Here is a 16186-nt window from a genome sequence, read left to right as displayed (position 1 = left end):
GGTCTCGTATAAAAATATACGAATAGAGAAACGAAGAAGAAGAGAAAAAGAAGGGGATAAGAACGAGAGAAGAAATAAAAATGAATAAAAATGGGAGAACTCGAGGAAAAAAAAACATTCGAAGGAGTTGGCGCTGATGTTGTAGTCTGACAATAGTGGGCAGTACAGTAGGACTTAAGACTAGACAGGATGTGGATGAGTTACGTGTGTTCAGAAATTGTTTAGACACGGTTTTAACTTTTTTGAGTTAACTATCGATAAGGTAGTAATTTGTCAATATTCAGATCTTAATAACGCAAATTTATGCATTCGGCTGCTGTCATTTACGATCATAAAACTAATATTGCGACGATGATTAATAATAGACCGTCTTTAATATTCAACTGAGATAGCATTATTAAAAATCTCGGTAATCAACAGATTTTTTTTTAAATGTAACGTAATCTTTAATGCTAGAACGAGCTGTGATACTTAATTATTATGAGATTCGATAGTTAAAATCATTTTTCATTTGACATAATGTATAGAAGAACGTAAGGTAACAATAAATTTAATGATACGTGGAAATAATTTATAATAGAGAATGTTCTAATGTTACTGGAATGATCATCGGTGTTTTGTGTCAGATATTTGACGACGTCAAATTTCCGAATAAATAAAAGTTTGACTTTTTGATTAATAATTGATAGGTTCAAGCAGAAAATGACAGAGAGCTTGATAAATGAATGGTTGGCAGATTGTGGAGAAATATCACCTTCTAAACTTCATACTTTTGCTACTACATTATCGCAAGACAATGAAATAGTTAGAGCACTTTATGTATTGCTCGAAGAGCGCAGCAAATATAGCCAGGTATTTTCATCTTATTTTCAGTTAAAAATTAAAGCTTTTTTATTCTTCATCTTATTCATATCATTTCATTCAATGAAAAATAACTATCATACTTACTTTTTTATTTCAGCTTGTAGATACAGTTTGTAATCAACTATTTGATTTCTATCGTTCCCAAGAGATAGAACTCAGAAGATTTACTTTGCAATTTTTACCTACACTAATATTTATTTATCTAAATTCTGCTGCCCATGGTGATATTAAGGTAATAATATTGTATTATTAAGTTTACATTTTTAATTATTATCTCCAATATAGGAAGCATAGAGTGATGGGTGCTTTTTTTTTCTTTTTCTTTTTTTTTTTTTTTTTTTTTTCCCCACAAGATCAAAGTACAGAAATAAGATGTAGGAAAGTATTACATAATATAGATCAGATGTAATCTGTATTCTAAAGATGCATAGAACATGACATGTAACTCGCTTAATTGCAGCATTTCTAACTCGTATGAGAATAAATATTCATTATCGCAAAGCTAGAGCTATTATAAATGATAGCAAGTAAAATGTGCTTGTTTAGAAAATGATACACTTCTATTTCAATTACATATATGTATATAATTAATTAGTTGCGTAAAAATTTATCTAACTAAAATTATTATTAGCTTGCAAGGATAGACATATTAAAGATCTTTATGTTGTTCCATTTCTATTGTCTTTCCTAACTATTTTATACTTATAAATAATTTGTTGCTATATTTAATAGAATTGCCGCACAGTTGAAACTCTTCTAATTGGGTTATATAATCTTGAGGTAGTGGATAAATCTGGACAGCAAAAGGCAGTTTCTTTTCGATTACCATCCCTTGCTATGTTATCCATATATCACGAGGTATACAAATTTTGTCTTCTTCTAAAACTATATTATACAGTAAAGTCTGAATAACATTATTATTAATAGAAAATATAAGATGGAATATAGTTATTGCATTGGAAATAAATTTATAGATACATTAATAGTAACTTTAAAATGTGAAAAGTATATAGTAATATATCAAAATGAATGTACTTATATATAAATTTTATGTTGAGTAGCCAGCAAGCTTGACACCGGCTTCCTTAACCGAAAGTGCAGTGCGCCGTTTCGAAGAATGCAATACAAAACTTGTTAGTTGGGGTCCTTTACGTCAAGTAGAAACACTGAATGCTCAAAATAGATTAAAAGTGATGACTGCACTACTTTTTATTTATAACCAACAACTGGGTTATATAAATAAGTTTGCTTTGGAGCAATTGTGCAAAGTTGCAACAAAGTAAGCTTGATTAATAAGATTCTAAATCTAAAGTAACTATCAGCTTGAGTATTATTTAATTGGAGCTGTTATGAAGATATAATTATTAATTAATTAATCACTAATTGTACGTTGTCGCAGGCTTGTCACTCAAGGTTTCACAAAACCAGGACATCATCAACGGTCTTCTTATGGCAGCGAATCTAGCTTTGTTCCAAGACTTTTGCCTCGCATACCTGTTTCGACTCAATTTCTTCTTGAGTTTCTACATGCAGTATATTTTGCAATGTATATATCCCATCTATTATGCGATTAAAACTTTTTTTATTATTTAATGTGAAAACACGTTATTAATCATTATATATTAAGCAATTTGTTATCATTAGGTACAATGATTGCTGGTATGTAGGGAATCAAGCTGTGGAGGATATACATAACAGAGCATGTTATGAAATGTACCCTGATGTAATGTTGGTTACAAATGCCATACGAAATTCTGCTAATTCTGGACCATCCGGTAATTATTTTCTTTTGTATAAGAAAATATTGTTTATTTAGTATTTTCATTAATGTCATAATATGTAATTAATTTTAGGTCAATCAAGTGATGGATCTATTGGTATTTGCGTTGCATTGACCTCTGTAACTGCAACTCCAACAATATCGAAATCTATGATTACAAATGCCTCTTTCCGCACGAAAAAATTACCAGGTATGTATATAAAAATTGTATTCCTTTTTTCGTACTTTGTATGGTAAAATTAATTGTTTAGAAGTCTAGAAATACAATTTTTTTGCTTTGTATTGCTTTGTACTATATAAGAAAAAGAAACATAACAATACTGTAACATGATGCGTTACACAAACGAATGATTATATAACAATTTCCAAGTAGTAATAATATTTTGTACAGATATTTATTATTATACTTTAATGTACAATATATTGTCAATTATTTGTGCATCATTCTAGAAAGAAATAACAGAGGAGATATTAATTCTCGTTCCTTTTCGTATTTCTATTTTATTTCAAAAATATTAAATAATTGAAAGTATATTGCACTTTAATTAACAAATAAGGGAAGTATAAACACAATAGTTGCAAATATATTTATTATATATCATATAAACATTACTATATAACAAATATAAATGTAAATATTATTAAAATTAGAAACGTAAATATTCGTAAATATAGGTATAATATAATGCAGAGGTAGAGGTGCATGATCGTTTCTTAAGAATTCAATCTTAAATATCTTTAATGTAATATAACACTGAATAAGTTAATAATAATAGTAGCACGTAGTGCTACTACGTTGAACAAGTAATTTTTCTTACACAAAAGAAATTTTATCAAATATACAATTATTACGAATCTCTGATCATACGTAATTAAACTTATAAAAATGTTTCTATTATATATAAACAAGTGAATTCAATGAATGTGCATTTGTTACACACATGTGTCATTAGATGATCTGGATGAAAAATTGTTTGCGGATGAGTTACACAGTACTGAAGTTGAGAAGCATCAACAACCAACAACGTCTGGATATAATAAACGCCGTAATTGGCTTTGGAAGCATGCTTTTTCCAATTCTCTCGATGAGGATGATATTGGGAAAACTCATTCTTCCACCTCTCTGGAAAGTTCCAGACGAGGAAGCACATGCAGCAATCAAAACTCACCAAACAGATCACCTTTTAAAAAGAGCAAAGACCAGCGAAAAGTTGCTGGAGATAGTATTGAAGATGGTATAAAACAAAGACAATGGAAAGAAACTACAGAAATATACGATTCGGTTTATAATGAAAATAAATTAAATCCCAGTACACATTTATATAGTGTATTAGAAGAGCAAGCTTTAGGAGAGGCTGTACAAGATTCGTCAGAAAGTTTGTATACAGGAAGCAGTACAACAGGCACTTTTTCTACTACCATTGCATTATCAACAAATATATGGTATTAAATATAAAGTTGCTGCAATCAAGGATCACTTAATCTTGCTGAAGTTGTTCACCAATCACGCGATTATAGTATTTAGTTTAATACGAGCACTAATCACCTCTAATAACTTATGCAATTATATATTATAATCATTTAAAAAATATTATCCACCACCAGTGATGGAATACAAGTACAAAGCACATGCTATGTCAAAAAACTGCATGCAGATATATATATATATATATATATATATATATATATAAAATATATAGTTTAATACACCTAAACCATTTGGTATATAGATTAAGACACACGAAATTCAATTATATATATATTCTTCTTCTCAGTTGCTTATTTGCTCACAAATTTGCTTAAATCTCATATTCCTATATTAAATACCTTATACGTACTTTAAAATACTATTTTATTAAGTACATTATATAAAAGTTTGGACGACATAAAATCTTTATTAGTTTGAATTTAATTATTTTTTATTTACGCAAATGGTCAAATTTATATTTAATACAACAAAAATTTTTTGCGTTTCTTCTGCAGATGACATACCGATTCAAGTTGTAAAGGAAGATTCCAGTGGAGAAGGCAAAGGTAATTTGGTCTCGATCACAGAAGAGCAAGAATCAATGGAACCAAATCGTGCTGGCTCAATGCGACAAGCAAAGGATCAAAAAGCTTCATCAAAAATGACTAATTTTCCAGTACTTGGAAAAAAACCTAAAGAAAGGGATGGAAAAACAACAAAGAACCTTCATAATGCAATATCCGATAAGGAAAAGAGACTCGGATCACAAAATACATCAAAAGAGAATATCAAAGGAAGTAGTTCAATGTTAAATAGTGAACAATCAGAAATTGATATAAATATTAATGGCTGTATGAATAGAAAGAAGAATAATAGTGTGGAAAATAATTCATTTGGAACTGAAAGTGTTACTTTAATGGATGGAGAACGACTTGGATTAAGTGGAGATACTGGAGACAACAACGTTAATATAGAAGCTTCTATCAACTTAAGGGCGCATAACGAATCAGAATCACTGACTTCTTCAATTCAGGTTAGCTCTGTTTAAACAAGTTAAAAACAATCTAGAACAAAAACAGTCAACAGAGAGAGTAGTGGGCTAAATTGGACATTTTCAACTGTCCTTATATATTGAAATACCACTTTAATAATTTGTGTGTGCTACTATAAACAATTTCTTTATTAGTATTAATACAACAATTAATTAAATATCTGTGAGAATATAAGTGAAAGATTTCAATAAATACAATACTACAAATTGTAAAATGCACAAGTTCAAATGGATTTCTTGTTAGAAAGAAACAGCCCACTACTAATTGATCTCTACAATTAGTTTAAAAATGGCGAAGGGAACAATGAATTAATGGTTTTTTTTTCTTTTTTTTTTTCTTTTTTTTTTTTCTTTTTTTTTTTTTTTTTTTTTTTCCTTCTTTTTTTTGTCTTCTTTTTTTTATTAATAAAACTGATAAACTCTGTCATTGTAACATACATATAATTTGTTTTCTACATACATGTTCTATTTGCTTCATGCTTTTTAATGTTTTAATGTCTCATTTATTTACTTAATTTATATGATATATATTGATTTTTCAATAGAACACTTAAAATTAAATATTATTTATAGAATAAGTTACTTTAATGTGCAGTAATGTTAATTGAAAGCAGAATTTATATTTTAATAAAAAAAATCTGTACTTTTGTGTTATTTTTTGATAATTAGCAATAGTAAAAGAATAAATATTCATGTAAGCAATATATAATGATTTATACACAAGTTGTAATTAGAATATTATTGAAAATTAATCTCTCAGAATATTATTGCATTTTATATTAATTATTATTGATTAAGTTACAAACGTTTTTCATTGAATATATTAGATAAATTGTTATAATAGGCAAGTTTTAAGATTTCATCTTTCTAAGGGAAACCAATCTTATTTAAATTATATTTAGTTCAAAATGGATTGTAGTACTTATTAATATGATCATATAATTTAAATTTATTATTTTTTGCTTTCTCATTTTTTCTTATAATGCCATTTTTATACATATGTATTAAATGTTATGTATCTACTCTTAATAGAAAATTGTCTTGATAAAATCAAAGTATCAAACGTGCTTTTCAATATCAAATGTTAACATTGTAATATTCAAAGTAGATTAATATATCATAAGTTATTAATAATTTATTTCTAATTCACTGCTTCATATTATTTGTTCTTAATTACTTTAAACTTATTCATTGATTCGAGACAATATGATGTAAAGTTTAATACTGATTAAATAATTGAACAAATGAATAATAAATGTAACAAAATTCGAGTTTTTCATACATACACAGCATTACTGTAGGAGAGTTCTGTATAATCTTAACTTTTTAGACTATGGTGTATTTTGGCTTTGTAATATCATTGCTACTGTATTTGTAAAGATTAATAATTTTTTATTTCATTATTTATAGTAGTTTTTTTTCATCAAAAAAAAAAAAAAAAAAAAAAAAAGAAAAGAAAAAAGAAAAAAGAAAAGAAAAAAAAGAAAATAAAAGAAAGAAAAAAAAGAAAAGAGAACAAAAGAAATAAGTGCTTTAACTCTTTAAGTGTTGTATACGTGTACAAAGGAAATGTTTTCATTAAATCCCTACAACAGATATAACACTTAAAGGGTTTTAGTTTGGGCTTAGAACTTTCGCCCCTATAAGACTGTATGCTGCATTATGTTATTAATAATAATGAAAATGTATTATCATATGGAAATATATTGTTGTTAACGAGTTATAGTATATTCACTATGAAATAATTTGACTCATAACTAGAAAAAACACTTGGATATGAGGTTTTACAGTTATCGACAAATATTTTTAAAATTCGGAAGAGATAGGTAGTAAAATATAAGTTAAAGAAATCAGTTATCTGTTTGACTTCGGTAAGAAGTCGGCAATATTACATGGAAGTCATATTCTACCATATGACATCGCCCTATCTATTGATTGAAGGATATTATATGATCGGATAAGAATTAAGACAAGAAAAAGGAAAAATGGAAAAAAAAAAAAAGAATTCCACTTATTATGGATAGTTAATTTTCTGCTATAAAGATACTTCGAAAAAAAACACAATGCTAAAATCATAAAACAAGATAATATATTCTATTGTCATCGTTTACAAAAATTAGAATTAAATTAAATATTTCGTAATATTTTTTACATAAATGATCTTTCTACTTAATTTATATAATATATTCTTTTTTTTTTTGCATTTGAAACATGTACAAAATATCCTACATGAAATGAATATATAAAAATGTATGGATATGTACACGTGGACACAAATTTAGATAAATATATGTAAATATTATTGAAAAAATTGGCAAGTCACTATTTTTTCATTTACTTTTACATATATTTGAGAATCTACATAATTTTATATTACTAAGAGAAACAAGACAAAAACTATTTCATCTTGTACATGTTAAGAGAGCAGTCAAAGAATTTTACCTTACGTATTAACTTTAATATACACTAGCAATAAATACTTTAACAATTCATTGTAATGCTTAGGAATTTGGAAACTATAAGATATTTAAGGAAAATCATCAATTATAAATTTCAAAAGATGTATATTTCTGTACTTTGTAAAAGTATCTATTTCAAAGTCTAATTAATATTAATTCATAAAGATATCAAATTTACATTATATTACATATATTATTATATTTTCGGATAAACACAAAATAATATCTGAGTTTTCCATATCACTGCCATTTGAAATAGTTTAGAAACATTGATCATTCAATCTCGGTTATACTTTCTTATTTTGATGTGTTATATGATATTTAATGTTTGCACTAAGTCTTTACGTAATAATGTTACCTACGACGAAATGAAATAATATTTTAAGAATTGAGCAGAACTTAAATCTCGTAAAGTTGTTGATGATAATTTATTATTGCAATACAAATTGTGGAAAAAGAATTAAGGAAAAATAGTAGAAGCTATATGTAAAAAAACATCCTAAAATTACAATTATACATATAAGATGTTTGTCAAACTTGTACAAACAATCCTTTATGGGAAGAACTAATTCATTTTATAATATATATTCTACAAAAATATTACCAAAACAATTCATATTTCATGAAAGTCTTTAATAATACATACATATAATAAACTTTCTTGTACTTAAATACATTAAATACATTATATAAAAAAATGTATTTGCACGTGACAAATAATTTGTACATAATTAATAGTCATGTTGAAAAATCTAGCACTGAATACAGCAATATATATGCACTTATTAAATATATTATATATATGTATATAATATATATATATATATATATATATATAAAGTGTAGTTAATAACTCTTATTGACATACAAGTACAAACAGAGTTATTGGAGAAAATGATGATCCATATATAAATTCTCATTCATGTTATTATTATAAAATTTTCTTTGTTAACAATAATAATATAAGTGTAAATGTTAATATGTACACACAATTGTATATAATATACATGATAACTCACGTTAAATATATAATAGCATTTAAATTCTATATAAATGATTTATTCAGAAATATTGTAACGCTTCGCTTAAACTATTTTCTTTTTTTTTAAATGTTATCAGAATATAAAATTCATAGTGAGTATAATAAAAATCGTGGCAGGAGGAAAGAGAAAAGAAAACGGCCGAAGTAATTAACCCTCTCATACGTTTTTTCATTAGATTATTAGAGGCAATTATTCTCTGTTTTTAGACTTATTATTATTTCTTATTATATACATGCTCTTTGCTTTGCTTAGTTTAAATTATTCATGATTTCTATTGTTATCTTATTTTCAGTTTTCATCAATTTTAATAATTTTGTAAAATTATATATAACTTTTGTAGAAATTTATTTATTCTCTTCTTTATTTTATCCTATTATTAAATTAAAGTTATATATTTTAGCGAGCCGTTACAATATATAAACATACAAAGATATACAATCATTACCTACTTACATATTAACCGATTCCCTTCTTTAAGAATATTATGTGTATATATATATATATATACATATATCAGAATTTATGTAACTTCGTTCTTTACTGTAATGTAATTTATTTATGAAGATGTTACAGTGTTATTTTGTTATTTAATCACTCTATTGAAACGAAAAATAAAAATTAATAGCATAAATTTATATTTTTTTTAAGCTCTATTCTCAAGTGTTTTAAAAAACTATTCTACGGTATTATGTGACTCCTCCCAAGCTTTGTTGAAACATTTTTGTAAATTGATTTCCTGTTATAATACAATAATATACTTTTTAAAATAATACAGATTGCAAATAAATAGATTAATTGTTTATATTTTCTTGAAATTTATTCGAATTAAGGAAAAAAATGATTATTTATACTTACATTTCGAATTTCATTATTATAAAGTTCTTGACAATTCTTAATAAAAGCAGATGTTTCTGCTTCTATTTTTTTAACGAGATCTTTGACTTTATTTTTATCCATACATGAATCATTATATAATACTTTATTTTCTTCCAATTTAACTAGTGCCAACTTTTTATTACTATAAAAAATGTTTACGATTATTAAACATATTTCATATAAACATATTGCACTTAATATTAAGTACCTTAATAATTGTGCATGTAATTCACGAACTGCAGTTAATCTTTCTTTGGTTTGTGCATGAATCTCATCGATAGTAGACCCTTGATGATCTTCTTGCATTTTGTGTTTTTTAATTAATTCAGTAATATCGTTTTTCATCGTATCAACTTGCTTTTTTATATTTTCTCCTTGAATATTTGTTTTCCTATAAATCATACAATATAATAATTAAATTCGTACATCTGTTAATGCAAAACAAAATAAATATACTCCATAAAACTTCAAGATACAAAACATACTTCAAATGTCCATATATATCTCTTATTTCTGAGAATTTCTCATATTGTTTTTGTACAAAAGATAATATGTTCTCATATTTTTTAACTAGCTCGTTTTTAGCTAAAAATGTTTCTTGCATTTTTTCTCGCTCTTCAATTTTTGCTTTATTCTGTTCTTCCAAATTATACAAACGAGTTTTATATTCTTCCGGAGATTTCACTACCTCCAATTTCAGTTCTGCTATTGTTTTATCAAGCTAAAAATTGCGTAAACACATTTGCTTTTTACTAAAATATAATAACAGCTTGTAAAATCAATTGATCTCGAAAAAATTGATAAGTAATAAAAGTTCAATGATACAAACGGTTATATATATGCATATGTACCCTTTGAGCTTCAAGTTTGTGAGTATTATAATCTTCTACTACTTTTTGTCTCTTCTCTTCTATAACAATCATCTCTTCCTGTAGTTCAAGTTTCCTTGTTTCATTGTCTTCAATAAGTGACTGCATTTGCTGTATTTCCATTTCATACTAAAACATTTGTTTTAATATTACAGTATATTTAAAAGTCTCATCTTATGATTTTTATGATTATATAAATTTAAAGATAATAATACCTTTTCCTTTAAAGACAATTGCTTGGCAATATTCATTGCTTTCTCATTTTTTATCGTTAGTATACTTTTTTTCCTTTCTTGTAATTCTTCCAATTTTTTAGCTTTGCTATGAATTTCTTTTATGATATCTTCCATATCCGATTCTTTATTAGTTGCATAAAGTATAAAATTAGCTAAATATCTTGCAAATTTACGTATTCTTTTCGAGCCTATTAGACAAATTACTTTCAAATTAATAACAGAAAATAATTGAAAGATTTCGTTTCAATAATAATTATATTTATCCTACTTACCACAATTAGTAATATCACTTATACAAAAATCTTTAATAAATATTCGATCACATATTTGTCTCATTATTACATGTAGATTAATAATGCTTACAATGTCAGTATCTTCTATACACGACATAACTACTTGCTGTTCGAAAGTGGGCTATAAAAATAATGATATGAAAAATAAAATGTATTATAATACTTTATTTTGATTTTCATTCGATGTAATATTTGAACGATGAATTTACCTTGTTAATTGAATTAATATCGATCTTAAACCATGTTAAAAATGTTACAATTAAATTTATAACAAAATCTTCTGTTGGATTTCTGAGATCGTGTATGGTCGATGGAAGATTGGTGTCGAGCAGTAGACTTTGAAGCTTTTCCACGTCAGAATCCATAATGTTTTAGATTGATGGTTTATAAATAATAAATATATCACTATAAAACATACGTTACGCACACAACATAAATATGTGTAAAAACTCTGTGCAATTCAAATTTAAACATTCAATGATAGTAACGACTTCAGACTGCTTCGTAAACTTGATCGAATTCAAATTATGTTCCTAAGTATGATTTCTACGAACCACGTTTCTATTTCCCTAAAATTTCATTCGCAAAAAGACATTGGTGGATTTTATTCAATAAGAATTATACGAGAAAAATCTAACCAATAGAACAACTTTACAGAAATACAGTAACCAATCGTAATTAATTTTACAAAATACTTGACATACGTGCGTATCAGTAACGTATAATACATAGTAGAAATTGTTCGTATTAATTTCAAGTTTTATACAATTTTTCAAGGAAAAATTTGAATTTTTACTATTAGTATTAATGTTTGAAATAATTCATTTTGACGAATAACTTTATATATATATATATATATATATATATCATGGTCATTAACGAAGCTTTGGTAACCCCTTAAATATGTACAGTACTGTAATATTAGATCAGAGCAAGAACTTCTAGACCTCAAAGGTACGAAGCATCTGATCTAAAAAGAGAATCCAATAAATTTGTTCTTTATGTTTACATATGGAACTAGAATTACCATCAGAATTAATGCCATTGTACGATTATATTAGACATTGACTGTCAAAACTGGTGAAAATATTTTCGTATCGCGATTAAATCGACCGACGTATTTGTCATTTCAACCCTCAAGTCCAGAGTATAAATTCAAAGAAAATGGCTGGGATTTGCCGATTAAGTACTTCGCATGCTTTAAAGAATGGTATGAATTTGTTAAGATTGCAAAAAATAACATGTCGTGCGATAACTACATCACCTAAAAAGGATGATAGTACTAATGTAATAGAGTCACCTGAAAAAAAGAAACGTTGGGTTAGGTATGGTTTCGATGATACAAGTGAAATAGATGATCGACGTAAAATGCACGAATTATTTTTCATGGGCATCACGATTGGTATGATATTGACTGGATATGTACTGATGTATAAACCTGATACATTATCATTTGCTACTTGGGCACAACGTGAAGCATATTTACAACTTCGATACAGAGAAGAACATGGTCTTCCACCCATCGATATGAATTTAATAGATCCTGCTAAAATAGTGCTTCCTACTGATGAAGAATTAGGTGATACAGAAATAATTATTTAAAAGTATATAGTGCTATTCTGTGTAATATGTACTAATGTAGTTATGTCAAACAATGAATATCAACAAACCGCAGTTTTTGTTCTATTCAATGATGTTTGTAACAGGCTATGCAAATAAAATATAATAAAAATGGTTTTCATAAGTTAACAAAAATTAGAAGACGCTTTCGGTGTAGATAAAAATATAAATTATTCTTTTAGATCGATTATGTGACATATTTATTAGTCAAACTTGGTGATTAATTTTTATATAATTTCAGCAAATAAATAGAAAATACTTTAATATGTTGGATAAAAGTAATTATATTTTCATCGTCAACTAATAAAAGTAACAATAATCTCTAGTATGTAAAAATATTGGTATTACATGCTTTATCAGTTTATGAAAATTGTATTTATTTTTGAAGCGACAAGCAAGTGTTTAGATTTTATATATATACATATATAAAATCGATATATATATATATATATATATGAGAGAGAGAGAGAGAGAGAGAGAGAGAGAGAGAGAGAGAGAGAGAGAGAAAATATATTTTTATAAATAAAAATGTATAACTATCCTCCGCGTGAAATACTTCTATGCGATCAATTTCTTTAATTTATTTAAACACATTCCTTAAAAATTTCGTTAAGTTAATGTTTATGTACAATATTACATATCTCATATATACCACGTTGTGACATTTGAGATACATAATAATCCTTATCAAAGATACAATCTTTGTCACATTAATAATCTATATTCGCATACAAATAGGTAATGCAATGATTCAAAATTGCTTATATGTTCTATTTTATTTTACCTACATATAGAATATTTTATCAAAGGGCAGAAAAAGATTGTATTTGAAGCATCAGAAATAACTGTTACTGTGTCGTCAACGATGTAGGTGAAGATGGAGTAGTAGTAGGTAATTGATTTTGATGAAGAACAGAAGAATAGAAAGAAGGATTTTGTGGGAGAGTTGCATTAACGGTAATCGGTGGCATTCCAGGTAATGAAATAGGTGTTGTCACAAGTTGGGATTGAGGCACATTAAAAGGTAGTGAAGAAGAAGTAGTTTGAACACCCGGTAAATTATAACTCTGCATTGTAATCACATGTGGCGTAGTTGTTAATCCTACTGGAATATTTCCTTCCATAGAAAATGATGAAATAGGTGGAGTGGTTGGCATACCAGGAATGTTTGGACTATCTTTATAATTGGTAATTTCAGCACCTGAATAATTATAGGTAGAAATTATTTTCAAGCCTAGTAACATGAAAAATAATATTTACTTACTAGGTGAAGTAGTAACAATAGGTTGATTAGAAGAAGGATGAATCGTTGAATTAATTGTAGTAGCTCCAGCATCGACAGGACTTATTTGCGATAAATTGGGATAGGGTGTTACCTGCGACGTAATTATAGTTTCATTTTTGCTAGTATTGTCAATAGTAGTTGGAATATAATTTGATGGAATTGAAAATCCAGGTGGTATGTTTGTAACTGCAGCAGTCGCGCTTGTTTGCACTTGACTGGGAACAGTAGTTTTTATATTAGTCTGAAAAAGAAAAAAAAAGGGGGAAAAAAAAAAAAAAAAAAAAAAAAAAAAGATATTATATGACGTTGAAAAATGAAAATCTTAAGTAAAATTAATAGAGGAAATATTGTAAATCAACATTCGATACCATGTACGATGAAGTACGTGGTTTGTTCTCTGGAATATTTCTGATAGGTATTCTATGCAAATATCCATATCCAATTCCACATCCTAGACTGCAATAATAAAATATCGATTGGTATTCGCGAATCTTTTTAATTTCTAATTTTCTTTCATCTTCATGACATGATAAATTTCCTTTTCAAAGTACCTTCCTTCACCTCCCCATGTATTATTTGGTGTAATAGTAACTTCTCTACAAGAGTCATCCATTGTATTGTACACATATAGCTTCAATGGCCGAGACTCGTGAGCTTCTATCAGAGTAAATAAATCTTCACTCTCGTGTAAAACAGAATCAGCTCCAATGATATAATCTGTAAAGGGATGTAAACCAGCTAGTTCTGCAGGAGAAGAAGGATGTACTTCCTGAAAAGGAAAGAGATATAAAAATATAAAAACTATTTTATGCCATTAAATTAATTTTATACTTACAAGTACATGCCAAACGTTTTCATTGGCACCTTCAAATGAGCAAAACCGTACGCTAACACCAAGGAATCCTTGTCCACCCCATGTCATATTAGGTACAATAACGGTTTGACGTACAGATTGTGTTTTACTACTATATACGGTGATGGTAACTTCTTTATCTACATTAGCTTTAAGAAGATCCTTTAAAATATGACTATCCTGATCCTAATGGAAAAGTAAGGTAATATTAAAGGAAAATGATGAAAAGAAATGAGAAAGTTCTATTATTGGATGGATACTTGTAAGAATTTTTCATAATCATTCTAAGGTTGAAAAATAAACATACCAAGCGAGTATTTCCAATGGAGACAATAAAGTCAAAAAATGCTTCCAAACCAGCTTTTTGTCCAGGAGAATCATCTTGAACCTAATGATATCACATATTTTAACAGATAATTGAATATTTGTATATATTCACACGTTATTTACTTGATGTCAACTTAATTCGATAGAATCTTACTTCATTTAATGAAATAAGAAAGGGCTATTAAATTGTAGATTTAATCGAATAACGCGTGAAATGCACAAAACATTTATTTTCATATATTATCTTACTCTTAATACGTGATAACCTTCCGTACCGCCTCCAGGTATTTCCACGCTATGAGAAGATCCCATTTCTTATAAAAGATTTGCCCAAGTCACTTCGTTTCGAGCGAGAAAAAACATGAAAACAGTTATTAGTTGGTATGCTTTTTGTAATAATATTAAAATAATAAAAATACGTGGCAGAAGAAACTTTATGCTGACGTTAACAGCTTATAAACTTCAAAGTAAACGAGACATCTACCGAGATCACTTTTAATCATTTTATGAAAATCTACCTCTTGCAACTTTTATCCTATTGATAGAACAAAGAATTCTTTTGCGTTCCTCATGGACATTATTCCTATCTTCTCGTCAGTTTTCTTATTCTATCATGTGGTCATATCATTATTTAACTATAATCATAATTGGTCACAATTTGGACAGATTTATTGCTGTAAAGTCTTCTGTTTCAATGGATATTAAAGTGTAATGTTTCCTAACCTGTTTTATATCTATTATCGTCTATATTTGAAAGTTTTTATTTAGAAAAAGCCAAATTTGAATTGACTTTCAAGAACTTCGTTTTATTGCAATAGAAATAATTGAAAAATAAACAATGCGATTAAATTAAGAATTCTTGAATAAATTTCAATGTGAGAAACAAAATTTTAAGATAACTTTAACGCTAGGAACTTTCTCCGTTACCGACGATCTATCGGGATCATCGATTTATGCGATTAAGTATTACTCATAAAATATCTAATATTATCAGATCGACATCTCTTTAGAAATAATCGATTAGTAAAATGTAATAGAATGCATTGGTGGTATGTTTTTGGCGGGAATATATATATATATATATATATATATATATATATATATATATATTCACAAATTTGCGAGAAACAATCTGAAGTTTGACATAGACATCACCGTGACT

At 27.1% G+C, this 16186-nt stretch overlaps 4 protein-coding genes across 9 annotated transcripts; 2 read left to right on the top strand and 2 right to left on the bottom strand.

The window, feature by feature from the left end:
* The first annotated feature begins 7 nt into the window (after window positions 1-7).
* Window positions 8-6893, top strand: LOC124954457 (hyccin). Of its 4 annotated transcripts, XM_047507444.1 has the most exons (10): window positions 8-538; window positions 690-852; window positions 962-1096; window positions 1597-1722; window positions 1926-2143; window positions 2264-2410; window positions 2509-2639; window positions 2718-2834; window positions 3598-4087; window positions 4628-4766. In XM_047507444.1, coding segments are annotated over exons 2-10 (1515 nt in total). In that variant the 5' UTR covers window positions 8-538; window positions 690-702; the 3' UTR covers window positions 4629-4766. The 4 variants fall into 4 exon arrangements, with proteins under 4 accessions (XP_047363400.1, XP_047363399.1, XP_047363398.1 ...); XM_047507443.1 differs by lacking the exon at window positions 3598-4087 and having other exon boundaries at window positions 18-262; window positions 4628-6893; XM_047507442.1 differs by lacking the exon at window positions 3598-4087 and having other exon boundaries at window positions 18-409; window positions 4628-6893.
* Window positions 6894-8459: 1566 nt separating this feature from the next.
* Window positions 8460-12055, bottom strand: LOC124954459 (probable kinetochore protein nuf2). Its single transcript, XM_047507452.1, has 8 exons — window positions 11149-12055; window positions 10919-11060; window positions 10626-10834; window positions 10393-10539; window positions 10027-10262; window positions 9750-9932; window positions 9521-9683; window positions 8460-9401 (listed from the first exon to the last, which is right to left on the bottom strand). Exons 1-8 carry the CDS (start codon window positions 11302-11304, stop codon window positions 9339-9341), a joined length of 1299 nt encoding a protein of 432 aa, XP_047363408.1. The 5' UTR covers window positions 11305-12055; the 3' UTR covers window positions 8460-9338.
* LOC124954463 (NADH dehydrogenase [ubiquinone] 1 beta subcomplex subunit 11, mitochondrial) lies at window positions 11876-12676 on the top strand. The gene has a single exon (XM_047507460.1). It carries the CDS (start codon window positions 12104-12106, stop codon window positions 12539-12541), a length of 438 nt encoding a protein of 145 aa, XP_047363416.1. The 5' UTR covers window positions 11876-12103; the 3' UTR covers window positions 12542-12676.
* Window positions 12677-12827: 151 nt separating this feature from the next.
* LOC124954460 (Golgi reassembly-stacking protein 2) lies at window positions 12828-15938 on the bottom strand. 3 transcript variants are annotated; one of them, XM_047507455.1, is made up of 9 exons: window positions 15748-15938; window positions 15543-15659; window positions 15274-15362; window positions 15005-15085; window positions 14680-14883; window positions 14396-14613; window positions 14213-14300; window positions 13824-14085; window positions 12828-13760 (listed from the first exon to the last, which is right to left on the bottom strand). In XM_047507455.1, exons 3-9 carry the CDS (start codon window positions 15334-15336, stop codon window positions 13408-13410), a joined length of 1269 nt encoding a protein of 422 aa, XP_047363411.1. In that variant the 5' UTR covers window positions 15337-15362; window positions 15543-15659; window positions 15748-15938; the 3' UTR covers window positions 12828-13407. The 3 variants fall into 3 exon arrangements, with proteins under 3 accessions (XP_047363411.1, XP_047363409.1, XP_047363410.1); XM_047507453.1 differs by having other exon boundaries at window positions 15543-15938; XM_047507454.1 differs by lacking the exons at window positions 15543-15659; window positions 15748-15938 and having other exon boundaries at window positions 15274-15500.
* Between the last annotated feature and the right edge of the window lie 248 nt (window positions 15939-16186).

The sequence above is a fragment of the Vespa velutina genome, chromosome 15, assembly GCF_912470025.1.
Source record: "Vespa velutina chromosome 15, iVesVel2.1, whole genome shotgun sequence".
NCBI classification, from domain to species: Eukaryota; Metazoa; Arthropoda; class Insecta; order Hymenoptera; family Vespidae; genus Vespa; species Vespa velutina.
Note: the sequence above shows the minus strand (reverse complement) of the source record. Positions and strands in the feature narration are given on the sequence as shown.

Bases quoted from the DNA above. Each gene is read 5' to 3' on its own strand.
- LOC124954457 (XM_047507443.1), top strand. From the start codon at position 703: ATGACAGAGAGCTTGATAAATGAATGGTTGGCAGATTGTGGAGAAATA. The intron at 1,723-1,925 runs GTATACAAATTT...TATGTTGAGTAG, and splicing joins TGTTATCCATATATCACGAG to CCAGCAAGCTTGACACCGGC. The intron at 2,640-2,717 runs GTAATTATTTTC...AATTAATTTTAG, and splicing joins TGCTAATTCTGGACCATCCG to GTCAATCAAGTGATGGATCT.
- LOC124954459 (XM_047507452.1), bottom strand. From the start codon at position 11,304: ATGGATTCTGACGTGGAAAAGCTTCAAAGTCTACTGCTCGACACCAAT. The intron at 11,061-11,148 runs GTAAATTCATCG...TTATTTTTATAG, and splicing joins ATATTAATTCAATTAACAAG to CCCACTTTCGAACAGCAAGT. The intron at 10,835-10,918 runs GTAAGTAGGATA...TTTGTCTAATAG, and splicing joins AAGTGATATTACTAATTGTG to GCTCGAAAAGAATACGTAAA.
- LOC124954463 (XM_047507460.1), top strand. From the start codon at position 12,104: ATGGCTGGGATTTGCCGATTAAGTACTTCGCATGCTTTAAAGAATGGT.
- LOC124954460 (XM_047507453.1), bottom strand. From the start codon at position 15,336: ATGGGATCTTCTCATAGCGTGGAAATACCTGGAGGCGGTACGGAAGGT. The intron at 14,884-15,004 runs GTATGTTTATTT...CTTTTCCATTAG, and splicing joins CCATTGGAAATACTCGCTTG to GATCAGGATAGTCATATTTT. The intron at 13,761-13,823 runs GTAAGTAAATAT...ATAATTATTCAG, and splicing joins TATTGTTACTACTTCACCTA to GTGCTGAAATTACCAATTAT.